At 41.8% G+C, this 23,191-nt stretch overlaps 1 protein-coding gene across 1 annotated transcript; it reads right to left on the bottom strand.

Annotated features, from left to right (window-relative positions):
* Positions 1 to 1,116: 1,116 nt before the first annotated feature.
* Slc16a1 (solute carrier family 16 member 1) lies at positions 1,117 to 22,729 on the bottom strand. Its single transcript, XM_051199316.1, has 5 exons — positions 22,580 to 22,729; positions 11,291 to 11,550; positions 7,269 to 7,412; positions 4,658 to 5,503; positions 1,117 to 3,016 (listed from the first exon to the last, which is right to left on the bottom strand). Exons 2-5 carry the CDS (start codon positions 11,505 to 11,507, stop codon positions 2,739 to 2,741), a joined length of 1,485 nt encoding a protein of 494 aa, XP_051055273.1. The 5' UTR covers positions 11,508 to 11,550; positions 22,580 to 22,729; the 3' UTR covers positions 1,117 to 2,738.
* Between the last annotated feature and the right edge of the window lie 462 nt (positions 22,730 to 23,191).

The raw sequence follows: 23,191 nt of genomic DNA, 5'->3' as shown, positions 1-23,191 counted from the left end.
ATAAAGAAGAGGCCGTGAATTTGAATGAGAACAAGGAAGAAAATACATGGGAGGGGTTGGAGAAAGCCCTGCCTAGGATGTGACCCTATGCAGTGTGGTCTACAGTACAATGATTTGAAATTGCTTCTCAATTTTCCCACTGTATTGTATGTGATGGTTCATGCTTATACTCACATCTTATCAAACAGCCAATATAACCATGTGAACAGAAACAAAACTCCAAATGAAGTCAGTATCAAGGAGTAATGGGCAAGGATCAGAGAGCCTACTGCCCCCCAGGATTCATTTACAGAACAGCTAAGCCAATAAATGCACAGGGAATGAATGAGGAGGGGCAGAGAAGGGCAGTGCTAAGTGTCACACAGGCTTTACTACTGAATCATTACCAAAAATGTTTAGTTTCAAGTTCCAGTTTTAGAGCAGCTCTGGCTTTCGACTATCAGCTCAGAACCCCTTTCTGAAGAGTGACAGTGAGCGTGCAACATAAATAAATCCTGGGTTTCAACCCTGAGCACAGGCAGCACACCTATCCTGCAAATGCAGCTTCAGCATCTGAGAATAGATGTGGCTTCTTCAAATTCTGCCATTGACAGAAACTCTCATTTTGTTTTAAATTTCTTTCCTTCCTTCTTCTTTTTCTGAGACAGGGTTTCTCTGTGTGGCTGTCCTAGAACTCGCTCTGTAGACCAGGCTGTCCTTGAACTCATACAGATCTGCCTGCCTTTGCCTCTCCAGGACTGGGATTAAAGGTGTGCACCATCAAAGGGGGGGAAAAGGTTCACTGAGTTTCAATATGGCTTCACAGAAGATAGCAGAGTCTAAACTGGAATGTCTACCAAAACTCTCAAGGTCTCCTCTCTAAAACCCTGTCACAACATATATTGCAAAGCAGTTTTCCATTGTCTTAAAGCTAACTGCATTAGGTGACAGCAGTCGAAGACATGTGGACTTAAAATCCTTCCCTGCCTGTGTAAATAAAGGAGAAAACAACATACAGTAAACCATATGCACAAGTCTCAAGGCATATAAACCGGACAATTCAGCATTAGCAAAGGTCAAAATGAAAATAAAAAAATGAAGGCACAATGTCTCTCAAATAAACATGTGGGAGAACTGTTTTCTAAAAATAAAATAAATGTTTTATTTGGAAAAAGTCGTCTTCTTACAAGGTTTTAAATGGATATTTTCACCCTCTCAATTACAATGGTATTTTAAATGCATTGAATACAATTCAGTGTCATATATCTTTTCTGCCTCTATTTAGAAGACATTGGATAAAAAAAAAAATACTACAATTCCAATCCAGCCCACTCTTCCTCCTTTCCTTACACTGAACCCATTTTCTATATTTTAGATAAGTGAAAAGGGTCATGAAAGCTAAGGTTTGTAGAGGTAAGGCTATGTCCAATAATTCAAAGCATGATACAAGTTTCTCTTTAAGCCTTGCTGTATGTGGCAGGGAGGTGGGTACTTACTGAAACCAAGTGAACTCAGCAAACTCCCTCCCTATTTTATCTTTATTGGCTTCCCTGGGGCCAAACTCTGGCCCTCTTGGTTTTGCAAATACTGAAAAACAATGTAAAAAACAAAAATAGCACACACATTTAGTCCATACTGACTATCTCACATACGGCTCTAAACTAGAATATAAATGGAACTATCAAAAATCAAAGGTCTCAGGGTTAAGGAGGACTCCAGGGTGCTTGTGGGATGTGGCTCAGTGGTACAGCATGTGCTTTGCATGCTTGAGGCCCTGGGTTCAATCCTCAGTCAGAACCACCAAACCTCCCAAAACCCACACATACTCCAAGATTACAAGAGTTTTATATCATGACTAGGGTCTTGGAAAACTAAGCTGAATTCAGCAGATGCCTGAAATACCTGTCTGTCTATATTAAATCAGACTGTGTTGAATAATGTTTTGTAGATTTTAATACTAACTTTTTTGCAGTAGATATCAAAAATGGCAATGACCTCTAACCACTTAATGTCTCAGTCTGAACAGGAGCAAAGGTAGTAATTTAGTGACAACATTCTAGCACTAGGCTTGTAGTAAGCATCTGAGAAGTACCCAGCAGGTGTCAGACTATGGCTACAACAGCCAAGATGCTTCCAGAATTTCATGCTTTAAATTTCATAAATATATACCTAGCAGGCACCTACGCCACAGGCAACTATGATGCTAGAAAAATACTTTAGTCAGTATTTTATAAACCTCCAACTTTTAACTAATATTTCTATCCATAAATGTTCCAGTAACAATTTCTGACAAAGTATTACAAACAACAACAAAACAAGATTAAGGTTAGAGTTACCTCAAGCAAGTTAGTTGTTATTTTTCCTTTTAAAACATTTAAAATAGATGAATTCAGCAGAATGATTTTAAAAGTTAAGGCTCTCTAAAGAGTTCTAAAACTAAAACTTAAGGCACATATTATAATCTTCATGACACTGTTAAAAGCTAAGATTAAAACAAAACAAAAACAAATCCCTACTTCTTTCCCATATCCTTTCCCAACCACTCCCTACCTAAAGCATAGTAAATTTCAATTCCGGCATTGGTAAGGAGTGAACAAAAACAAAAACAAAACAAAACAAAACAAAATTCCACCAATGAACACCTGGTAGGTTTTCCACACAAATGTCCACTGTCTGCATTGAGCACCACTGGTAGACTAGAGGCCAGCAGAGTGGTTTCAGATGTCTTGGGTCACACACTGCTCTATTCATGCTTCAGTTCAGACGGGACTCTCCTCCTCTGTGGGGTCTCCAGAGCTATTCTGCTGCGGGGACTGTGTTGCTTTTGTTACTTCCTTTGGCTTCTCGTCAACATCTGTGCTGATCTCGTCCTCTTTACCTTCTTCCTTTTTCTGCTTCTCCTCTGCTTTCTGTTCTTTGGCCACAAGTCGATAATTGATGCCCATGCCAATGAAGAGATAGATACCTGCGATGATGAGGATCACGCCACAAGCCCAGTATGTGTATTTATAGTCTCCATACATGTCATTGAGGCGGCCTAAAGATGCAGAAGACAAGACTACATGAGTAAAAGCCAATAAGGACACCTCTCCCACTCAAAGTGTAAAGGTCCTCTCAGAAAGATGCCAAACCAACCTCCAAAGAACCCATAAACAACACATTAGCACAAAAATGAATTGCTAAAGTTTCTTATTACAGTGTCTGATTTTGACTGCCCATGTATTTTCTATTTTCTAATTGGAAACAATCAATTCTTGGCAAATCTGAATGAGAAGATGGGGATTATAACCCATTCTCTTAATGCACAATGAAAAAACAATTCAAAGGAAGTTTGAGTGTCCAAGGCCACAAAAAAAGAGCAATGTTAGTCACCAAGGCCAACGCTCTCTATCAGCATTTCTGCAGAACACTTGCTCTGTAGCTAACACCACCCTCTCAAGCACCACATCCCCAATGTATTTTCCAGCAGTTACAGAAATTCAAGCATAGTGATATTAAGTAACTTCTTCAAGGTCACAAGGCTAGTAAGGGAACACAGAGCCTGAGTTGGGGCCTGCACCGCCACCTCTGTGCTACAGGAAGCCTCTCTACTCCAAACAATTTGGAAAATGGCATCACATCCTCTCCCAAAAGTTTGTGATGTCTGATGATAACGAAACCTAGCCATCTGACCAATGTGAATGGAACTCTATAATAGGGCTAACTATTGCACAAACTGGCAAGTGCTACAGAGAGAGTTCTGAACCAGAACATGGGTGGCAGACACTAGTGAGTGAGTGAGGAGTGCTGCTGCTTCTGAAGCATCACCTGGGGGCTGAGAGAGTAGGAAGACAGATCTGTCAAGAACAAGAGGATGGAGAGGGTCCAGGCAGAACAGCCAGTGCAAAGGCACAGGGGTGTGGGCAGGAAAGCAAGGGTGGGTCCTAGAGCAGAGAGCAAGAGGCCAAGGGTAGGAAACAAGGTTGGAGAGACAGGGCTAAACTCTGCACCCTTGGAAGCCACATTAGGGAACTGGACAATGTTTGTAGAAGGATGGTAGTCATGACAGAGAAGGGGGCAGATTAGAAAGAGTGGGAGATGAAAACTGATATGATTTAGCAGTTCACTGGGGAGAACTGGAAAGGGACACTATCAAAAGCCATCTATAAGTTTGGTGGCACTAGCCTATGATCCCAGCACTTGAGGGAGGACACGGACAGGACAGGACAGGAGGTCCAGGCAGTCCTTATAAAAGGTGTGTACCATCACCCTTTAATCCCAGCACTTGAGAAGGAGAGGCAGGGAGAGCTGAGTTTGGGACTAGCCTGGTTACAGAGTTGAGTTCCAGGGCAGCCAGTACTATAGAGAAACCTCTCTTTGAAAAAAATGAAAAACAAAACAAAGGAGTTCGGTAACCTGAGTTCTCAAATTATACAATGACTGATAAACTAATGCAAGTGAGCCAAATTATCCCACCTCCTGAAGCTTTTGACTTCACTTATAAAACTGCTACTAAAATAATTCTAGATCCAAGATACACACAGTGGTTAGGACAGTCGCCCATGTACTCTCATCTTAGGAAAGAGCTACTCTTCTGCCTAGTACTAAAATGTACTCTATTATTCTTCACTTGTGCTTTAAAGGCAGAGCTGCTTTTATAACCAGAACAAAACTAAAAATGTAGGGAGATATACTATACCTAAAAGTGGTGGCCCCAGGAGGACAGGACAGCATTCCACAATGGTCACCAAGCCCACAGCACTGGAGAACCTCTGGGGACCAACGAGGTCCATCAGTGTTTCAAATAACACGGAGCTGAGCCAACCAAAGGCAAATCCAAAGACTCCTGCATAGATACAGAACCCGACGTAGCTTGTAGACAAAGGTGCTAGCAAATGACACACTCCATTTGCAATCACAGAAGCAGCAAAGAAGTACTGGATCCGAGGTCTGATCCACTTGGTGTTGGCTGCAAGTCCCATGGAAGGTCTGGCTACCATATCGACAAAAGCCAGAATGGAAAGGAGGAAGGCTGACTTCTCACTGGAGTAATGCTGACTCTTACCATAATTACTAAGAAAGACCAAAGGGGTAAAGAGTCCAAAAAACATGACGACATTTCCAGACAGGTACAGCAAAAATCCTCTGTGGGTAAACAGGGACAGGTCCAGGAACTTATTAACTGTCTGTAAGATTGATCGCTTTTCTCCTTTGGGGCTTCCTCCAATGAGATCTGTGTTGGCATCAGATTTTATAGCTTCCTGAAGAGATTCTTTGGACTTTAGTTTTTCTATCTTGCCTGGCTTAGGCCCTATTGGACGCATCAGGGATCCAGCTACACAACAGTTTAGTAGGAGGCCCCCAAGAATTAGGAAGCTTCCTCTCCAGCCAAAAATACCAAAGAAAGCCTGATTAAGTGGAGCCAGGGTAGAGAGGAACACAGGGCTGCCTGCCATGGCCAGCCCATTGGCCAGTGGTCGCTTCTTGTAGAAATATTTGCCAATCATGGTCAGAGCTGGGTTCAAGTTGAAAGCAAGCCCAAGACCTAGGACAGGAACAAAGATAAGTGTCATAAACAGAAGTATCTCTGAAATTACTTACCAAGCAAGACAGAAGAGTAAGTGAGGCTGAAAAGATGGCTCAGTGGCTAAGGGCATGTACTATTCTTGCAGAGGGATGGGTTGGATTCCCAGCATCCATACTGGGAAGCTCACAATCACCTCTGACTCCAGCTCCAGGGAATTGGATGCATGTGACCTAGCTAACCCTGTATGGCTGATCCAGCTACACACTATAAATCCTGTCTCCTTGATTAAGCTGTGTACAATCCACCCCAAGCCTCCGTGTTCCACTGTATGTAACAACAACCACGGTGAGCTTCTCAGAACTGCTGACCTCAGCTTTCTTCTCATGTGTCTGTCCTCTCCATTCCTTTACTGTCCCAATCAGCTCAATCCCTGAAGCTGGGCTGGACATAGCAAACTTTGTTTTGTTTCAAATATTGAATGAGATGAAAAGCTGTTTATAATACACAATTAACAAAAGAAAATGATGATAAAATAAAACCTCATCCTTTTTTGGTCTAAACAAACCAAAAGGTTAGATTTGTACTGAAGAAACAGTATATATTTGAACATCGACATGTTCATTTCCTTTTGCTCTTTTGGTTCTTCAAGACAGGGTTTCCCTGTGTATCCCTGGCTTTCCTGGAATGTAGGTTTATCTAGAATAAAGGCGTGGTGCCACACGCCTTTAATCCCAGCACTCAGAAGGCAGAGGCAGGTTGTTCTCTGTGAGTTCGAGGCCAACCTGGTCTACAGAGTGAGTTCCAGGACAGGCCTGAAAGCAATGCAGAGAAACCCTGTCTCAAAAAAAAAAAAAAAAAAAAAAAAAAAACCCAAACCAAAACAAACAAACAAACAAACTGACAGAGAGAGAGAGAGAGAGAGAGAGAGAGAGAGAGAGAGAGAGAAATGAATACCCTTAACCTTCAGAAATCTTACCTGCATAGCACACTATTCCAGTTAAAAGTTTATCCCCATCTGGACGTGGTGAGACACACCTTTAATCCTAGCACTCAGGAAGCAGAGACAGGTAGATCTGAGTTCAAGACTAGCCTGGTCTATAGATCAAGTTACAGAACAGCCAGGGCTACACAAAGTAACCCAGTTTTGAAAAACTAAACAAACAAAAACTCTACTCCTCTTGGGAAAAAGAAATAAAGAGAGAACCAATGGCGACCCTTCCATGAATCACAGTATAAATTAATCTCACCCTGTCTATTCTTCTTGCTTGTTGAGACAGGGTTTTTCTGTGTAGGCTTGGCTATCCCAAACACAGAAATCTGCCTGCCTGTATCTTGTAGTGCTTGGATTAAAGGTGTATATACCACCTGGCCCTGCTACCATTGTCTAGTCTTAAAAGAATGCAATTATCTCACAAATTAAAATTAATAATAACTACATATTGTATGGCAATAGTTTATTCCTCTTAAAAAACAAAATAACTTTACAGCCAGATTGATCTACAAAGCAAGGTCCAGGACAGCTGAGATAGTTAGAGAAACCGTCTCAAAAAACCAACCAAATAAATAGTGTGTGTGTGTATGTGTGTGCATGCTCTTATGCCATGGTTTGAGAATGGAGGCCACCCCTGTGGAGTTGGTTCATTCTTCACATCAACCATGTGGGTCAAGGGAGATTCAAGATCTTCCTTTACCCACTGAGCCATCAGTTAACCAGCAGTCTCTAAAATGACAGTATATTATCAAATAGTGACAATAAATATGACATTAAGCAGTAGCCGCTCACCTCCAATGACACCAATGCACAAATAAAGTTCCTGCACTGTGTTACAGAAAGAAGCTGCAATCAAGCCACAACCAGACAAGCAGCCACCAGCGATCATTACTGGACGGCTGCCATATTTATTCACCAGGATACTGCTGATAGGACCTAAGAGGAAATAAACAATACAGTAGTATAAATTCTCATACAAGAAAAGACAAACTAGGAGAAAAAATTTCCCTGCAAATCTAGCTGTTTGAATATATTAAAATGACTTGGTTCTAACCCTGTATGGTACCAATGTGAAGAAATGCTTGCAGGAAGATGGGTATAAGTAGCACAAAGCTGCAATTGCAATGGCAAGAAGTACTCCTGTAATTACAGAAGTATGGAAACAGACAGGAGAATCAGTCATTCTCATCTATACAGGAAGTTTGAGGCCAGATTAGGCTGAGTTCCTGCATCAAAAAAACTAAAAGAAATAACAGGAATTAAACGATAGGCTAACTATGTGAACAGATTAAATGATATTTTAAAACTGTATTATTTATTTATTTATATTTTTCAGACAGGGTTTCTCTGTATTGTTTTGGAACTTGCTCTGTAGACCAGGCTGGCCTCGAACTCATAGAGATCCACCTGCCTCTGCCTCCTGAGTGCTGGGATTAAAGGTGTGTGCCATCAATGCCCAGCTAAATAAAACTGCCATTTTTTTCTTTTTTTTTTTAAGTATTAGAGAAATGTAAGCTATCACACATGATGAGTAAGGACTCCATCAAGTCACATCTCCAGTCTTATAACACAATTCTTAATAAAACTAATGATGTACATCTTCCCACGGTTCATAAGCCTGATAATTGCATTTTATGTTTTTGTGTGAGGCATGGTTCCTTCAAACAAGAAGCTAGTAATTTTTGCTGATTATAAAATGAATGGTATTCAATTTCATTTATTTATAAAAACACTTGAGTTTCACACTTAATAGATAAGAACTTGTGGAAAGAATGATTATAGGGTACTAACCTGCCTGCTTCCAGCAAATAAGCAAGGCTTTGGGTTCCTCACACAGAGGGGGGAAAATTCATGTTAAAATTCAACCCAAAAGCAAGAGTATTGACAGCCAGGGACTTTAGGAAACAAGTAGTTCAAAGTCTCATGAATCTACTACGTGTCTTTATGAAAGAGGCCTGAGGGAAAAAATCTTCCCTTCTGTCACGTGAGGTAGCTGGAAGGCACTGGCTACAAAGAACAGGACCTCAGAAGCTCTGATGAAAAGAGCCATTTCATGAAGTCACAGGTCATTTGAAAACTTTAAGTTTACGGTTTATATAGGGTGGAAATACTGGACACTGATAGAATATCTGTATAATATTTTCATATGAAACCCTATAATAAATATTGCCATACTGTTGTTCTATGAAGTTTAAAAATTAGAGTTATCAATTTTATAATATCTGAAATATCAAGAAGGTAAAAACAACAAAAGCACTAAAATATTTTCTATTTGGCCAGGTGTGGTGGAGGCGGATGCAGGAGGATGTCTGTGACTTTAAGATCAGCCTGGTCTACACAGCTAGAGACACGCTGCTTCAGCAAGCAGACAAAAACCAGACTGCACAGGTTAAAGGACTGACAGTTGTAAAGTGATGAAAATTCTTAGGGGTAAGTGATTTACAAACCAATCGAACAGAATAACCCATTTTATAAGAACCCTGCCAAAGTTCATGACAAGCAATCTGTCATTTAGTGATTTCAGAAAAGAATGGTCCTAATTAACTATCATCAAAAATAGAAAGAAATAGTTAATAGGCCCACTGTCACATGAACTTAGAGAAATGTAACTGGGTGAGAACAAAGAAACCACCATCCCCACAGGAAGGCATCATGTACAATTAGTGCAATTGACATCACTGAGGAAATGCAAGCAACACCCAAGCTCTGGCAGCTAAGAACAACATATGAATGGCATTCTGGTTTGCCTCTGGATGTTTATACCAATTTCTTTTGGCTACCATAATCAAAATCTGCTTATATTGATCCTGGAAGATTAGAATCCAAGCCTTAAAGACTACTATCCCTTGAAAACCTTAATGTCTGGGGCCAGAGGGATAGCTATGTGGCTAAGAGCACTTGCTGCTCTTTTAGAAGACCTGAGTTCAGTTCCCAGTACCCACATTAGGCAGTTTAACAATTATCCACATCTCCAACTTCAAGGGATACAATTTTGTCTTCTGGCCTCTGAGGCCACTACACCCACATGCACGAAATCAGAGACACAGACACACAAATAAAAACAAAAAATCTTAAAGTGATATAATTTAGCTCTGAAAATTTCTCTTAGAACATATTAAAATAGCCCAAACAGATCTGTGCTAACAAAGTTAAAGACAAGAGTGAAAAGTCTTTAATTCAGGACGCAGAGACAAGAGGATCTGAGGCCAGTCAGGTTATTCTAGGCAACACCAATACATACATACATACATACATACATACATACATACATACATACATACATACAATGGCCAGCCAAGAAAGAAAGAAAGAGGATTGTTAGAGAGACAGCGCAGCTGGGTGAGAACACTGGCTTCTCTGAGAACCTGGGCACTAATGGCAGCTCAGACCCAACTGTAACTCCAGTCCAAGGGGATATGAAGCCCTCTTCTGGCCTCCACGGTTACCAGGAATTCACACAATACACAAGCAAACACAGAGAAAACACACACATTTAAATAAATAAAGTTAAAGGGGAAAAAAAAAAAAAAAAGTACAGGAGGAAAATTCAGGTCTTCAGACTTCTGCTCCTGTCCATTTATTCCTCTTCAAATCAACCAACTTAATTATGTTTAACTAAATTAGGACTTCAACTACACAGTGCTGTTTCGTGGGCTTATTACATCAAAAAGAATACCAGATGTTGTGTTCTCTATATTCACAACATGGAGCCAGAGCTGAATGTACCCAAGAGACTTAGTAAGAACTGCTGAAGCTGATACCAACTAAGTTATTCATAGTTAAAATGTATAATAGAGTCTTTGCATTGGCTATTAAAGAGCTCCATGTAAATGTAATCCAAGACACTAAATTGTTACTAAAAACCATCTTGTTAGATATCTAACAAGACAACATGGAACACTGTCTCCCAGGTTAAACAAACAAACAAAAAAACACTGTCCAGAATTCCTACTAAACAACCTCAAGTTTTATGGTAGGTTTAACTTTTACATTTGTGGTTTGATGTCTCCAGTAAAATATACAGTGTTTTAAATAAGCAATTTACTTTCTACATAGTCTCCACACCATGCCAAAGCAAACAAAAGGGGGAGGGATGATAAAATTCAATTTTAAATATAGCCGAAATGCTTTTAAAACTCACAATATCATAGGAACAAGGGAGGATTTTACTCAGCTTTGGGTTTTTTTGGTGTGTGAACACCTATATGTGTGCATGCCAGCCAACAGGGGTGTCAGTTGTCTTTACCTCTTTGTGCCTATGGGACAAGCCCAGTCCTTAAATTATAGATTTTACCCGAGACTTTGAGACTTTGAACTAACTGTATTATTCCAGACATTTGACTAACTTTTTAAAATCTTGCAACTCAATATTTAAGATGCTTTACTTTTCAATTGTCCGCCAGAGAGCAAGAGGAACAAGGTTCACACATGTCATTTTACCAGAGCTTTCAAAACATAGCTAACACTCAAGCTCCTCACACATTCATTTCTGTTCCAAAACGCCATAATGGGAGGAAGGAAGGAAGAGCTGCCAGCGTTATCAGGGGTGGAAAGCACACTCCTCAATACATAGCTTCAGCAAGCACAGCCTCAATGCACCGACCTCACGAGTAAGACATTAAACACAGACTCAGCACTCAGGAGGCAGAGGCAGGTGAACTCTTGAGTTTGAGGGCAGCCTGGTCCACAGAGTGAGTTCCAGGCTTTCAGGGCTACACAGAGAAACCTTGTCTTGAAAAACAAAAGAAAACAACCAAAGAATAGACTCTGGCTGCCTAATTCAAGTTAAAGAGCAGATCATCGTGGGTACTCACCTCCAGCATACATGACAGCCAACATGATGGATGATATCCATGACACTTCACTGGTAGTAGCATTGAATATACCTTCAATTTCTTTAAAGAAGACAGTGATGGATTTGGGAAATGCATAAGAGAAGCCAATAGAAATGAAAGCTCCAACTACCACTGCCCACCCCCAGCCTCCATCTGGGGGGGTATATCCAACTGGTCCTCCAATTGCAGGTGGCATTTTAAGTGTAGATGAATCCCAAAATGCAGTGCAAATCTAGTATCTGAAGGATATAAAAATGAGAAAAAAAAATGTCAGCAACAAAACAGCCTCTACAAATCCTTTTTCTGCAGTAACAGACATATTTGCTTGGCTCTTGATACAGAACCACACTGAATGCCTTTTAATCATCTGAGTGACAAAGGAACTATCTTGTTGGGTTTTGCTGTTTCAGGCCAGGGAAGGGTACATAATGAGACCCCTGTATGTCACTCCCACAATTCCAATGGACCTACTCTTAGTCTTCTGTTTTTAGTTTCTACCCTTTTGTTTCTTTGTACTTTATTCTCTCCTCTCTCTCTCTCTCTCTCTCTCTGTGTGTGAGTGTGTGTGTGTGTGTGTTTTAATGGCTCTTTAGCAGCATTGGGCAGTGAACATTTAACCAATCCACTCTATGGAAAACAAACACCAGATACTCTAAAATGGCTAGTCCTACAACCAAGTAAGTGAAACAGATTTCAGTTGGAGTAAATGTGCAGACACCCATCAGTGTGACAACCACCCTAACTTAACTAGGAAAACAGAAAAGACACTTTGAACCGTCCATGTGAAATAAGGTTAGTGGCTCTTCCAGTATCTTTTTTAAAAAAATCAGTTGCCTTGAGTGAGGACTGAGCATTCAGCCCAGGCTGACTTCAAACTCCTGATTCTATGTTTATCTTATAAATGCTGGAATTACAGGGTTTTTCCTACACGTCAATTGTTAGCAGTGTACACAGTAAGCTTCACTGACATTCTCACACAACTTGCTCATAGTTGTACCCCCATTCCCGCCAGCCAGCCACCTTCTTTCCAAGCATAAATTTTTTTCCAAATAACTACTAAAATGATGAATCGATCTCCATTCTGCTTCCATGTTTAATGCATATATACATGTATGTTAAGAATCCAGCTAAAAGAAAAACATTAGGGTTTGCTTTCTTCCCTTCTCTCTCTCCCCAAGGAGTTCTGGCTATGCATTCACAAGTTTAGGCCCCGAGATTTTTACTTCAGTGAGCAATGGGAAGAGTAAGCTACACACACTTCTGTAACAGGGGTGGGTTGAGAAAGACCTCAGGTACCAGTTCTTGGAAAATACTGTTTTTACTTAAAAGTCCTACCTGAATACAAGCCTTTGGATTATTCTTGCTAGGTATGCTATCAAATTTAAATCTGCTAAGTATGGGTACTCCAGGCATCAGTTCTTTTTCCTTCTTCTAACCATAAAAGATTAATTCATTTCAAGGAAGAGTATTTACATATACAGAATAACACCTACACACATAGAGCAGTGCTGTTTAACGCATCAAGCCCTGACTAGAACAGCAATACGTGCTGGACGTGATAAAACTTTGTCCTTAGCTGCCAGCTAAGATCTGTCAATTAAAAGGCAGTTCTAATTTTTAGTCACGAAGACTTGCCTCATCAAGTTAATAATATCTTTTCTACAGTATCTGTATTTTCAACTTAAGTAACTTTAAGAAGATCTACAAGTAAATGAGAATCCAAAATAGTTCGGGGGGATAAAATAAAAAACTCTGAAACAGATTTACACAAATTTTATCACAACCATTATGTTACAACTCACAAAAATTCTGATTAAAAAAATCCTCTGTCTTACACAGCAGTTCTCTTTCTATCCCCAAGGAAATCCCAGGACTAGATCTGGAGTTCAGGAAAAGGGAACACATACATACTTCACATTAAAAATAGAGACTAAACAACAGAACAAGTTTTTAAGATTTTATTCTTACAGTGTACAGTAGCCCCATCAGCTTATGTGTTAAAAGTAACAGGGGATTAAAAAGCATATGAAGGAGTGACTAGAAGATGTGCCTTCTAAGGACAAGGGGCATGCCAGAAGCACCAGCACACTCAGGAGGTGGATGCTTGGGTCAGTGACTGACTATAAAAACCCAAAAGGGAGAAGGGAGAACAGGTAACAGACACTAGGAAATAAGCGCTACATTACTACTTTCAATTGACAGCAGAAACAAGGCGTTTTTATTGTTGTTTTTTTTTTTTTTTTTTCCAAGATATGGTCTCACTAAGTAGGTCTGGCTGTCCTGGAACTAACTGTATAGACCATGTTGGCCTTTAACTCATAGAGATCCACCTGCCGAAATGTCCAGGCATAATTTCACACTGTTAATCGCAGCACTTGGAAGGCAGAGGCAGACTACATAGTAAGACCCTGCCCCACCCAACCAAAAACAACAACAAAATTATACTAGCATGCTGGAAACATGGCTCAGTTGTTAACACATACTGCTCTTGCAAAGAACCTGAGTTCAATTGCCAACACCCATATTGGATGGTTGTTTCATAAACACTAAACCATCCAGCTCTGAGTGCATCCACACTCACATAGACATGGGGGGGGGGTAATGAATGCATTTTAGTAAGCAAATCTAGAAGCCAAAGTTATATTCCAGCTCCCGTGCCCTGAACTCTCTGAGAAAATTTATTTTAAAAACCCCTAGGAAATGGTATTAATTTCCCTGTACTCTCCATACCAACATGTACAACAAACCTAACTCCCATTTCCTAAGGGGACAACAGCTAGTTTGTGAATGTAAAAAGACAAAGTATCTAGGGCTGGAGAAATGGCTTAGTGGTTAAGAGCATGGCTGCTTTCAAAGGAGCTGGGTTCAATTCTCAGCAACCACATGGCAGCTCACAGCTGTCTGTAACTCCTGTTCTAGGGGACCCAAACACCCTCATACAGACATGCATGCAGGCAAAACACCAATGTATATAAAATAAAAATAAATTTAAAAAAAGTTCAGTGTACATTACTATGCATAAACAAGGTTTAGGCTTCAAACTCAGGCCCTCAGAGCCACAAAGCTGCTATCATGGCAGCCTCCTGTTTTTAATTGTTTTGATCTAGTTTCTTGGCTTATAAGGAAGAAGTGGCCCCAAGTTAACCTCCTGGTTTCAAGGACTAGGAAATCTGTTCTTTTGTCTTCTTTTGCACCATTCAACTGACTATGAACACACACACACACACACACACACACACAGAGAGAGAGAGAGAGAGAGAGAGAGAGAGAGAGAGAATTAGTCTGGAAATGAATCTCAGTAGCAGAATATATAACTTAACATGCACAGGGCTCTGGGTTTAGTTACTACTTCTCTTCCACCTCCCCAAGAAAGGGGGGGGGTACATCTATGAAAAGTAGAATTCTGATTAACAGTAGATTAAATTCTGACTAAAAGTAGACCTGACTAACACAACCTTCAGAAATATATAGAATGTACAATATTCATACTACATAAACACCACAAAGTGTAACGTGTCTCTACAAACTTCTACTTGCCCCTGCCTTCTGAATACAGGGATTAAAAGCACATACCACCAAGCCCAGGTGATATTAATAGGAGACTATTATTAATGGTTTAGCTACTATGGAAAACAATATGTAGATTAATAAAAATCAAGACTACATTTACCATTTGATCCAACCATCATACCTCTGGATGTACACTTCTAAGAACAGGATTCTGGGAGTCAAAGATATATCTTTACTTCCACATGCTTTGCAGTATTGGTCAAAAATAGGCAAGACAAGGGCTGGTGAGATGGCTAAGTGAGTAAAAGTACTTTGAAGCAAGTGTGGCCATCTCAGTTTGATCCCTGGAATCTTCAAGGGTAAGTTGTCCTCTGCCTTCCACATGAATGCTGTGGCACATAGGCCTGCACACATCCACACAAGTAATTTAAAAATTAAGATAGTCAAGACATAAAAACAATCTAAAGGTCCGTTAATGGTACATGCAGTAGAGTATTACTAAGCCTAAATAAATAAAATCTGGTTATAGATGGACCCAGAGGACACTAGCTGAATAAAATAAACCCAACCCAGAAAAGTAAATACTGTAGTTTTGTCAGTTCAAGCATGATACTCTTGTATCTTGTGTGTAGCTTTTTGTAGAGGGCTTATTGTTAAATGCATTGAACCCTAGGCAAGCACTCAACCATTGAACCACATGCCCAGCCTTTAAATAACCTTCCTAATTGCTGATGATATAAACCTTATACTATGTTGTCATTAAAATAATTACTGAGTTTTTTGTTGGAATATACAATATCCAAATGCGTCCTTGATTTTCCTCAAATTAGAATAATTATTAAACCACTTGTCTCCCTTCCACTCAGTTGAGATTTCTAGGTAACAGAGTGCTTATAGAATAAGTACTAATATTCTAATCACAACAGGATGAAGGAAGGAAGTGTTTCCAATTTGCAAGGATTTTTCAGACAGACAGGTCTGAATAAACTTGAAGTACATTTCCTGATGTGAACCTACTGGGAAAACAGGGCCAGAAAATCCAAGTCAAATTAAGATACACAATTGGTGGCACATCACCTTCTAACTATTCTGCCTGAATTTGTGAAAATCACTATGTGGCTGAAGAAGTTACTTAATCTGTAATATCATAATTATATACAGAATCAAATGACAAGATCTGTGTAGGATTATGGTCTATGCCTAGCTTGCTCTCACAGGGGAACAGGATTAACAGAAGGAATCTTTCCCATAAAGAGTGTCAAATTCCTGTGTCAGTTTGGTAAAACCTGTGGAATTCATCAGAATACACTTTAAAAAACTAGGTATGGCAGAGCACATCTATAATCCCAGTCTCTGGAGGCTGAAGCAGGATGACAGCCATAAATTTGAGGTCAATGTAATCTGAATAGAGAGTTGAAGACCAGCCTAGGTTACAAAGTGAACCAATCCAAAAAAAAAAAAAAAAAAAAAAAAGGGGGGGGGAGGGGGGCTGAAGAGACTGTAACTCCATTTCAGGGAAATTGACACTCATGGCAAAACACCAATGAGCATTAAATAAAAATAAATTAAAAAACAAAAAATGAGTGTATAAATATATAAAGACAAAATAAAATTCAAAAGTAGACTATCAAAATATTTTATTTGGACATTATGAAGTACTAGAATAATAACCACAGTAATTTGGAAACAGTGACAATTTCAGTCCTGTCTAATAGCTGATGAGGTATGAGCTTTTCTGGTATTTCTAAGTCATGGGTGCTGCTAACACACGGAGTCTATGACCATAGTTGAAATTCCAATAAATTAACAAACCTGAATTCCACACATCTTGAAGATTAGTCTGTAGACTATACGTTAAGTGACAGGATTGGGGGGGGGACCACAAGGACGGGGACCTCCCCAGAGGAAAACAGAAATCAGGTAAAAACATTGCTTTGGTTCTCAAAACTCAGTAACTGGGCAACAAGATGACTCAGCAAATAAAGGCACTAGCCAATGAGCCTGACAAAGTAAGTTTGATGCTGAGGACCCCACATTGTTAGAATCAACTCTTGCAAGTTGTACTCTGTCTTCCATAGGAACACCCAACACACACACACACACACACACACACACACACACACACACACACACACACACACACACTTCTTTCCAGCAGGGAGGTGGTGACACATACCTTTAATCCCAGCACTGGGGAGGCAGACACAGACAGATTGGAGTTCAAGTCCAGCCTGGTCTACAGAACAAGTTCCAGGACAGCCAGGGATACAAAGAAAAACCCTGTCTTGAAAAAAACCAAAAAACAACAAAAAGGAAAAAAAAAAAAAAAAAAGAAAAATGAAAACCCAACTTGAACTTAGTAACTAAGTTAAAAAACCTTCACTCTCCAAGACAGTTTACAAACACAACTGTATCATGTTTTCTTTTATAATTTTTATTTAAAGAGTAGAGAAAGAATGTGCATGTGAAGCTGTGGACACACTCGATGGAGGTCAGAGGAGCTGTCCAGAGTTGGGTTCTCTCCTGCCACCTTGTGGACCCAGGAATCTAAGTCAAGTAGTCAGGCCTGCAAAGAACTGCCTCCACAAGCTGACCCATGTTTCTGTTCACTCAGATATGTACTGGGTTCTATCCTGCTATGGTTTGGAAGCAAAGCCTTCCCCACAGGCTCAGGTATGTGAACACTTAGTCAACAGCTGGTGGGACTGTTTTGAGAGGCTAAGGGGGGACTTTTAGGAGGTGAGACCTAGCTGGAGGAAGTGGGTTTTTAGGGGGCAGGCCTAGAGGACTGTAACACCCTTCCTGATTGGCCCAGATGTGAGTTGCTGCCACGGTTCCTAGCTGCCATGCCTTCCCCACCCATGATGTAATACACAAAACCTGAGCTGAAAAATCTATCTTCCCTTAAGTTGCTTCTTGCCAGGTATCTGGTCACAACTATGAGCAAAATCTGGTCACAACTATGAGCAAAGTAAGCAATACACCCTCAGCATCCAAAACCCACACAAAATGCACCCCTAGAGGATTTATATAGGTAAAACAGAACAATGGAAAAGACTTATTTTTTCAACCATCAGTTATACAACTTAGAATACCAGAACATTTTTAAGTTCTTTTCTCTGCAAATGCTAAATCTGTCAAATCAAATAGAGTATTATGGGTTTTAATTAGGGTAGTGTAAAATAAACAGAACCGATCCTGCATGTCTATTTATGGTCAGTGTTACCCTTCAAAGGCTCAGCCTTTGAAGCCCTTGTTACTGTGGTGAAGGTGAGCTCATTTTGTGACCATGTGAACACTGAGCTTTGCATGATTCCAGGGCTCACACTCTACAATACAGATCTACTGAAAGATCCATGACCCTCCACCATTCCCCCCAAGGGGGGGGGAATGAAATTACAGGGATGAAAATGCCACTTTGTTAGATAAAGAGCATACAGAACCCTGAAAGGCTAGTTAGAACAATATGCTTAAGATGATTTAATTTGCCAAGCATGGTCGTGTACACCTTTGATCCAGCCCTTAGAATACAGAGGCAGGTGGAGTTCCAGATGCCAGACTGTGCTGCAGAGTAAACCCTGACTCAGAAAGGTTAATTCTATCCAGACAAATTAATATGGTAGGAAGTGGGAAACCATGAAAATGTGTGTGTTTACACATGCATGGAGGTGCTTGTACCTGTGGAAGTCAGGTCTGCATGGTTTCTGAGACAAGGTCTCTCACTATGCCTAGAGCTTGCTCAGGTTAGGCAAGCTTGAAGAGAGAGTCTAAAGGATCTTAAGTTTCTAACTCTCCAGCATTAAGATTGGAAGTATGCCCCACCCCAATTTGTTTTCCAATTTGGAGATAGGGTCTCTGTGTGTAGCCCTGGCTGTCCTGATTCTCACTATGAAGACCATGCTGACTTCAAACTCACAGATCAGCCTGCCTCTATCTTCTGAGTGCTGGGATAAAGGCTTTAAGAGGGGGTCTCCAACACACATATATGCTGCACAGTGGGACCTTACCTCACTGTGCTTTAATGCCCCTTCCTTCAGACTACACCTTTAGTAAAGGTGTTCTGGTTAATAAATTAAGGAGGAATGGTAAAAACAAAGTGCAATTCAATGACTGCCTTTTCAAACCATAGTGAAATGATAGAATAGGTTGTGAATATAGCTGAAAGAGGAAAACCCCATCAGTCTCCAAATAGAAATAGCAAATGTGAAATTTACTGAAGTTGCCCAAACCTTTACTCAGAAGTAAAACCCTGACTGTTCAAGTCTTCAGATGAGCTTCCAAAATAGAGAAAATATGAAGGACAGCAGGATATGCAAAACTAGGACATGTTAAAACTATGCCATGAATATAATTCACCAAAATCCCACATGGGGAAAACTAGAAGAAAAAAACCCTGTTTCCTTCAAATAAGTTCTCTAGATGAAGAACCTATAGATTTCAGAACCTATAACACACCTTGCTTGTATTCAAGGGAACCAATTATTCAACTTGGGAAAATATGAATGTTGATGGGTATTTGATAATGTTAATTTTTAAAGGTAGGATAATGTGATTATGGATTTCTGAAGACTATCTTCCAGATAGCTGTGACTATAAGTTGGGGTTGATCCAAAGCATTGCATAAACTGGGTGTGGCAGTGCAAACCTATAATCCCAGAGAGGCAAAAGGATCAGGAGTTCAAGGTCACCTTTGATATATTGTTGAGTTCCAGACCAGCATGAGATACATGAGAACCTAGATCTCAAATTAATAATTTAATAAATTAAAAAAAAAATCTTTCATGCCAGGTGGTGGTGGCACATGCCTTTAATCCCAGCATTCTGGAGGCAGAGGCAGGAGGATTTGTTTTGAGTTCTAGGCCAGCCTGATCTCTACAGAGCAAGTTCTAAGACAGCCAGGGCTACATAGAGAAAGCCAGTCCTGAAAAACCAATAATGACAAATACATAAAATAAACTTCTCTTTTAGAACTATGTACCAAAATATTTAGAGCTGAAATAATTTCATCTAGGATTTGCTTCACAACAATCAAGCAGAAGCTGGGGAAAGTAGGTAGGAATAACAATTAAGCACTAGTAGTTCAACTTGTGAATTAAAATTTCCATACTCAACTGTAGAGAAGGGCAGAGGAAAAAAGTTTCAGCTTCACCAAGTGGGCAGAAGTAGCTTTGAATTTTATCCATGAGTTTTAAAAGTTGGGCAGTTCTGGTGTAGTCACACTACCTCAGCATTCCCATTGGTTAAAGTGAAAATAAACCTTATATTTGCTCCAGTAGCAACCTGAGCCACATCCTGAACTCCACTCTGGCATCTGTCTCCACCACATAGCCCCTACCCAAAACCTATCTGTTTCCCTTTTGAGGATTCACACTAGGTATTCATTCCCATATGGTAACACCCTAAGAAACCCCCTCTAGCCCTCCTCTTTCCAGGATGCCCAGAATAATACTCTCAAAACACAGATCTGCTTAGTCACATCCCTAAAAAGCTTTCAAACAACTTCAAATTACGATTGCAGCTTGCTCAGCCTTCGTCCTAAAAGGACTGAAGGCCCTCCCTGAGCTGACACCTCTTTCCCTCCCATTCTCTCTGACCTCTTTCGGCTATAGATTTTGGTGAAATTCTTTCAGTTTCTGCATTGCCCCCAGCAGTGTCTGAAATGCCCTTTCAACCTATCACCACCTATGCACACCTAGCTCCCACTCCTTGGTCAAACCTCAGATAGTATTTCCTCAGAGAGACATATCCATCGTTCCCTTAAATTGAGTATCTTCTCCCACTCACACAATACAGTATTTGTTCCCATGGTAACTTGCCCTAAAACTCAAGCTGAGTATTTAACTATACCTGCTTGCCAGCTAGACTACAAACTCCAGGGGTAAGAATCCATTCACTGCTGAATCCTAAATTCCTCAATTGACAATTTTCAGTTTTCCTTGTGTTCAAGTTTATATTCCCAGTCTTCACGGGCAACAGTCAATTAGACATACAGAGATCTGGACCTTAAATGGAATACAAATTCATAATAGGAAGTAAACTGTATCGCAATGGGAATGAAGGGCTTAAGAAGTTGGAAAGATACTAATCTACTACTATTTTTTTGCCTAAGTTTATGGGTATCCACACACATACACACACACACACACCTTTTAAAGTGTTTAGGATTATGTAAATCTTCAGCTAAATCTTTAAAACACTCAAAATGCTCCTCAAACTAAGAACTTGCATATGTAACAAGGTCAGTACAATTTGATAAACCAACAGTACCTACTTAAACCCACAATGAAATTACTGAGATATTCAAATTAAAAATAAATTAATCCTGGGCATGGCAGCACAAGCCAGAGACACAGAGAAACCCTGTCTTTAACCCCACCCCTACCCCACACAGCAAAAATAAGCAGATAAATAATCTGAATGTCTTGGAGTATTGGTCATTTCTTATGGCAACTGGAAGATAAAAGTTGGCCTAGACCTATCTTGCACATACACCGCCAAAAACTTGGACTTAAGAGCACCATTTAGCAACTAAAATAAGTAGGCAAAAATGAGATAGTCTCTCTCTTACCTTGAATAGTTGGCAGCTGAAATGAAAAGAAAGGAAGAAACCAACCCTGCTTGATTTAGTTCCTATCCACCCTTGTCCAAACTCTCAGACAATTACTAATCTCACACGTCAGCATGTACTCATTTTGTTACAAAACCAGAATATTTTTTTCTTTCAAAGCTGGCGATCAAACTTTGGGGCCTCAGGCATGGTAGGCCAGGCAGGTACTCTACACCACTGAGCTACACACCTTCAGTCTATGTCGAGTAATGCCTGAAGATTTAAAAATTAGTTATGGCTAGTTAAAAAAAAGTACCTTGCCACTGTGTAACTACTATCAGGAGACGCCCGGCTTACAATGAGCTACTAGAAAACGGGAAAAGACTGAAGTAGTAACACGTGCGTTTCCTGGTTGAGCGATCAAAAACTAATTTTCGCAGCACCAAATACGCCACCATAAAGAATGGCTAAAATGCACTCAGAAAAAGGATGTACTTGGCCCAGAAAGCGAGCATCCAACCAAATGTAACGCTATTTCCGTCTTCTCTTCGGGGATGCCTTGAGACCCCCGTGCCCGCCGGCACACGCACGGAAGCCACAGGTTGGACCACAAAGAGCCCCTTATCCCACCTCTCTCCCCTTCCTCAAAGTTCACTCGAACCCGGCAGTCTTGTTAGGGCGGTCGGCAACGCAGCTCCTCACACCACTCTAGCAAGTCACCAGGTGGGACACCGATTGGCAGGCGGGGGAGGCTGGGCGGACATGCCACGAGTCCTAAATGACTCCCGCCCCAGTCCCTTCCCTCCGAGCAGAAGGCGGCAGGAGTGCACCACGTGAACCGGCCTCAGGTCGCCCCTCTTCCGACCTAAGCATCTCTCCAGGCGGCTACTGCAGACTGGACTGGAAGCGTCTCTCACAAGGTCACCGGGCACCATGACCCGACTCCCGCAGCCCGGCGGCCACACCTGACCACCGGCCCGCGCGGTTCGGCCGGGGAAAGACACTGTACCCAGCGCCTTAAGGTCCCCTTCACCCACGCACGCCACGTTCCGGGGCCATGCGGCTCCGCGCGCCCAGGATGCCCTCTGCCGGGTCGCCCCCTGGCCCGGGGACCAAAGTCTCCGCGTGCCCGCCGAACTCCGCGACCCCACCAAGGCACCAAGGGCACCGCAGACTCCGCGCGGCGCGCTGCCCGCTCAGCCCTGACTAACCGTTATGTGTGTCTCGCGGCGCCCGGAGTGTGCGTGACGCGGCGGCGCGGGCCGCAGTTCCTCGGAGCCCGGGGTCCCGCTCGCGTCCCTTGCCGCCGCCGGGTTCGTTGGCTGCAGCAGCCACACCGCCGAGCAGTCACGTCGCAGCTCGCCACTTTGTCTGGCGGGGCAGGCGCGGCTGCCTTATAACCCGCGGGGGCCGGAGCATGCGCACAGGGGGTGGAGCCGGCCTTCCCGGCCGCCGCCCCCTCCCTGCCATACATACACCCTGCTCTGCATCTCGCGCCTCCACAAGCTGTCGGCTGCGCGTGCCCGCTCCCCCCACCCGCGCGCGCGCCGGCGCCCCCCTCCCCGCCACGTGACCCGGCGCCGGGGCCGGGAGACCCCGCCGCACAGCCCCGGGCACGTTTCAGCGCTCCAAAGGGTAGCTGCATGTCGCGCGTGCCCGGGACGCCATCGCGGGCCTCACCCCTCAGGCTCTGCCGGAGGAAAGGGAAAAGCTGCCCTGAGGCCGACCCTGAGGTGCGGAGGATGATGGACAGGCGGAGTCGAGGGACTGGGCAGCGTTTGAATGGACGGCTGCAGCTCCGACGCTGGTGGACTCCAAAGTGG

The sequence above is a fragment of the Phodopus roborovskii genome, unplaced genomic scaffold (assembly GCF_943737965.1).
Source record: "Phodopus roborovskii unplaced genomic scaffold, PHOROB, whole genome shotgun sequence".
NCBI classification, from domain to species: domain Eukaryota; kingdom Metazoa; phylum Chordata; class Mammalia; order Rodentia; family Cricetidae; genus Phodopus; species Phodopus roborovskii.
The sequence above is the reverse complement of the archived record's forward strand: the minus strand, read 5'-3'. Positions and strand labels throughout refer to the sequence as shown.

Bases quoted from the DNA above. Each gene is read 5' to 3' on its own strand.
- Slc16a1 (XM_051199316.1), bottom strand. From the start codon at position 11,507: ATGCCACCTGCAATTGGAGGACCAGTTGGATATACCCCCCCAGATGGA. The intron at 7,413-11,290 runs GTGAGTACCCAC...ATTTCCTCTTAG, and splicing joins GGCTGTCATGTATGCTGGAG to GTCCTATCAGCAGTATCCTG. The intron at 3,017-4,657 runs GTATAGTATATC...CTGCATCTTTAG, and splicing joins CCTGGGGCCACCACTTTTAG to GCCGCCTCAATGACATGTAT.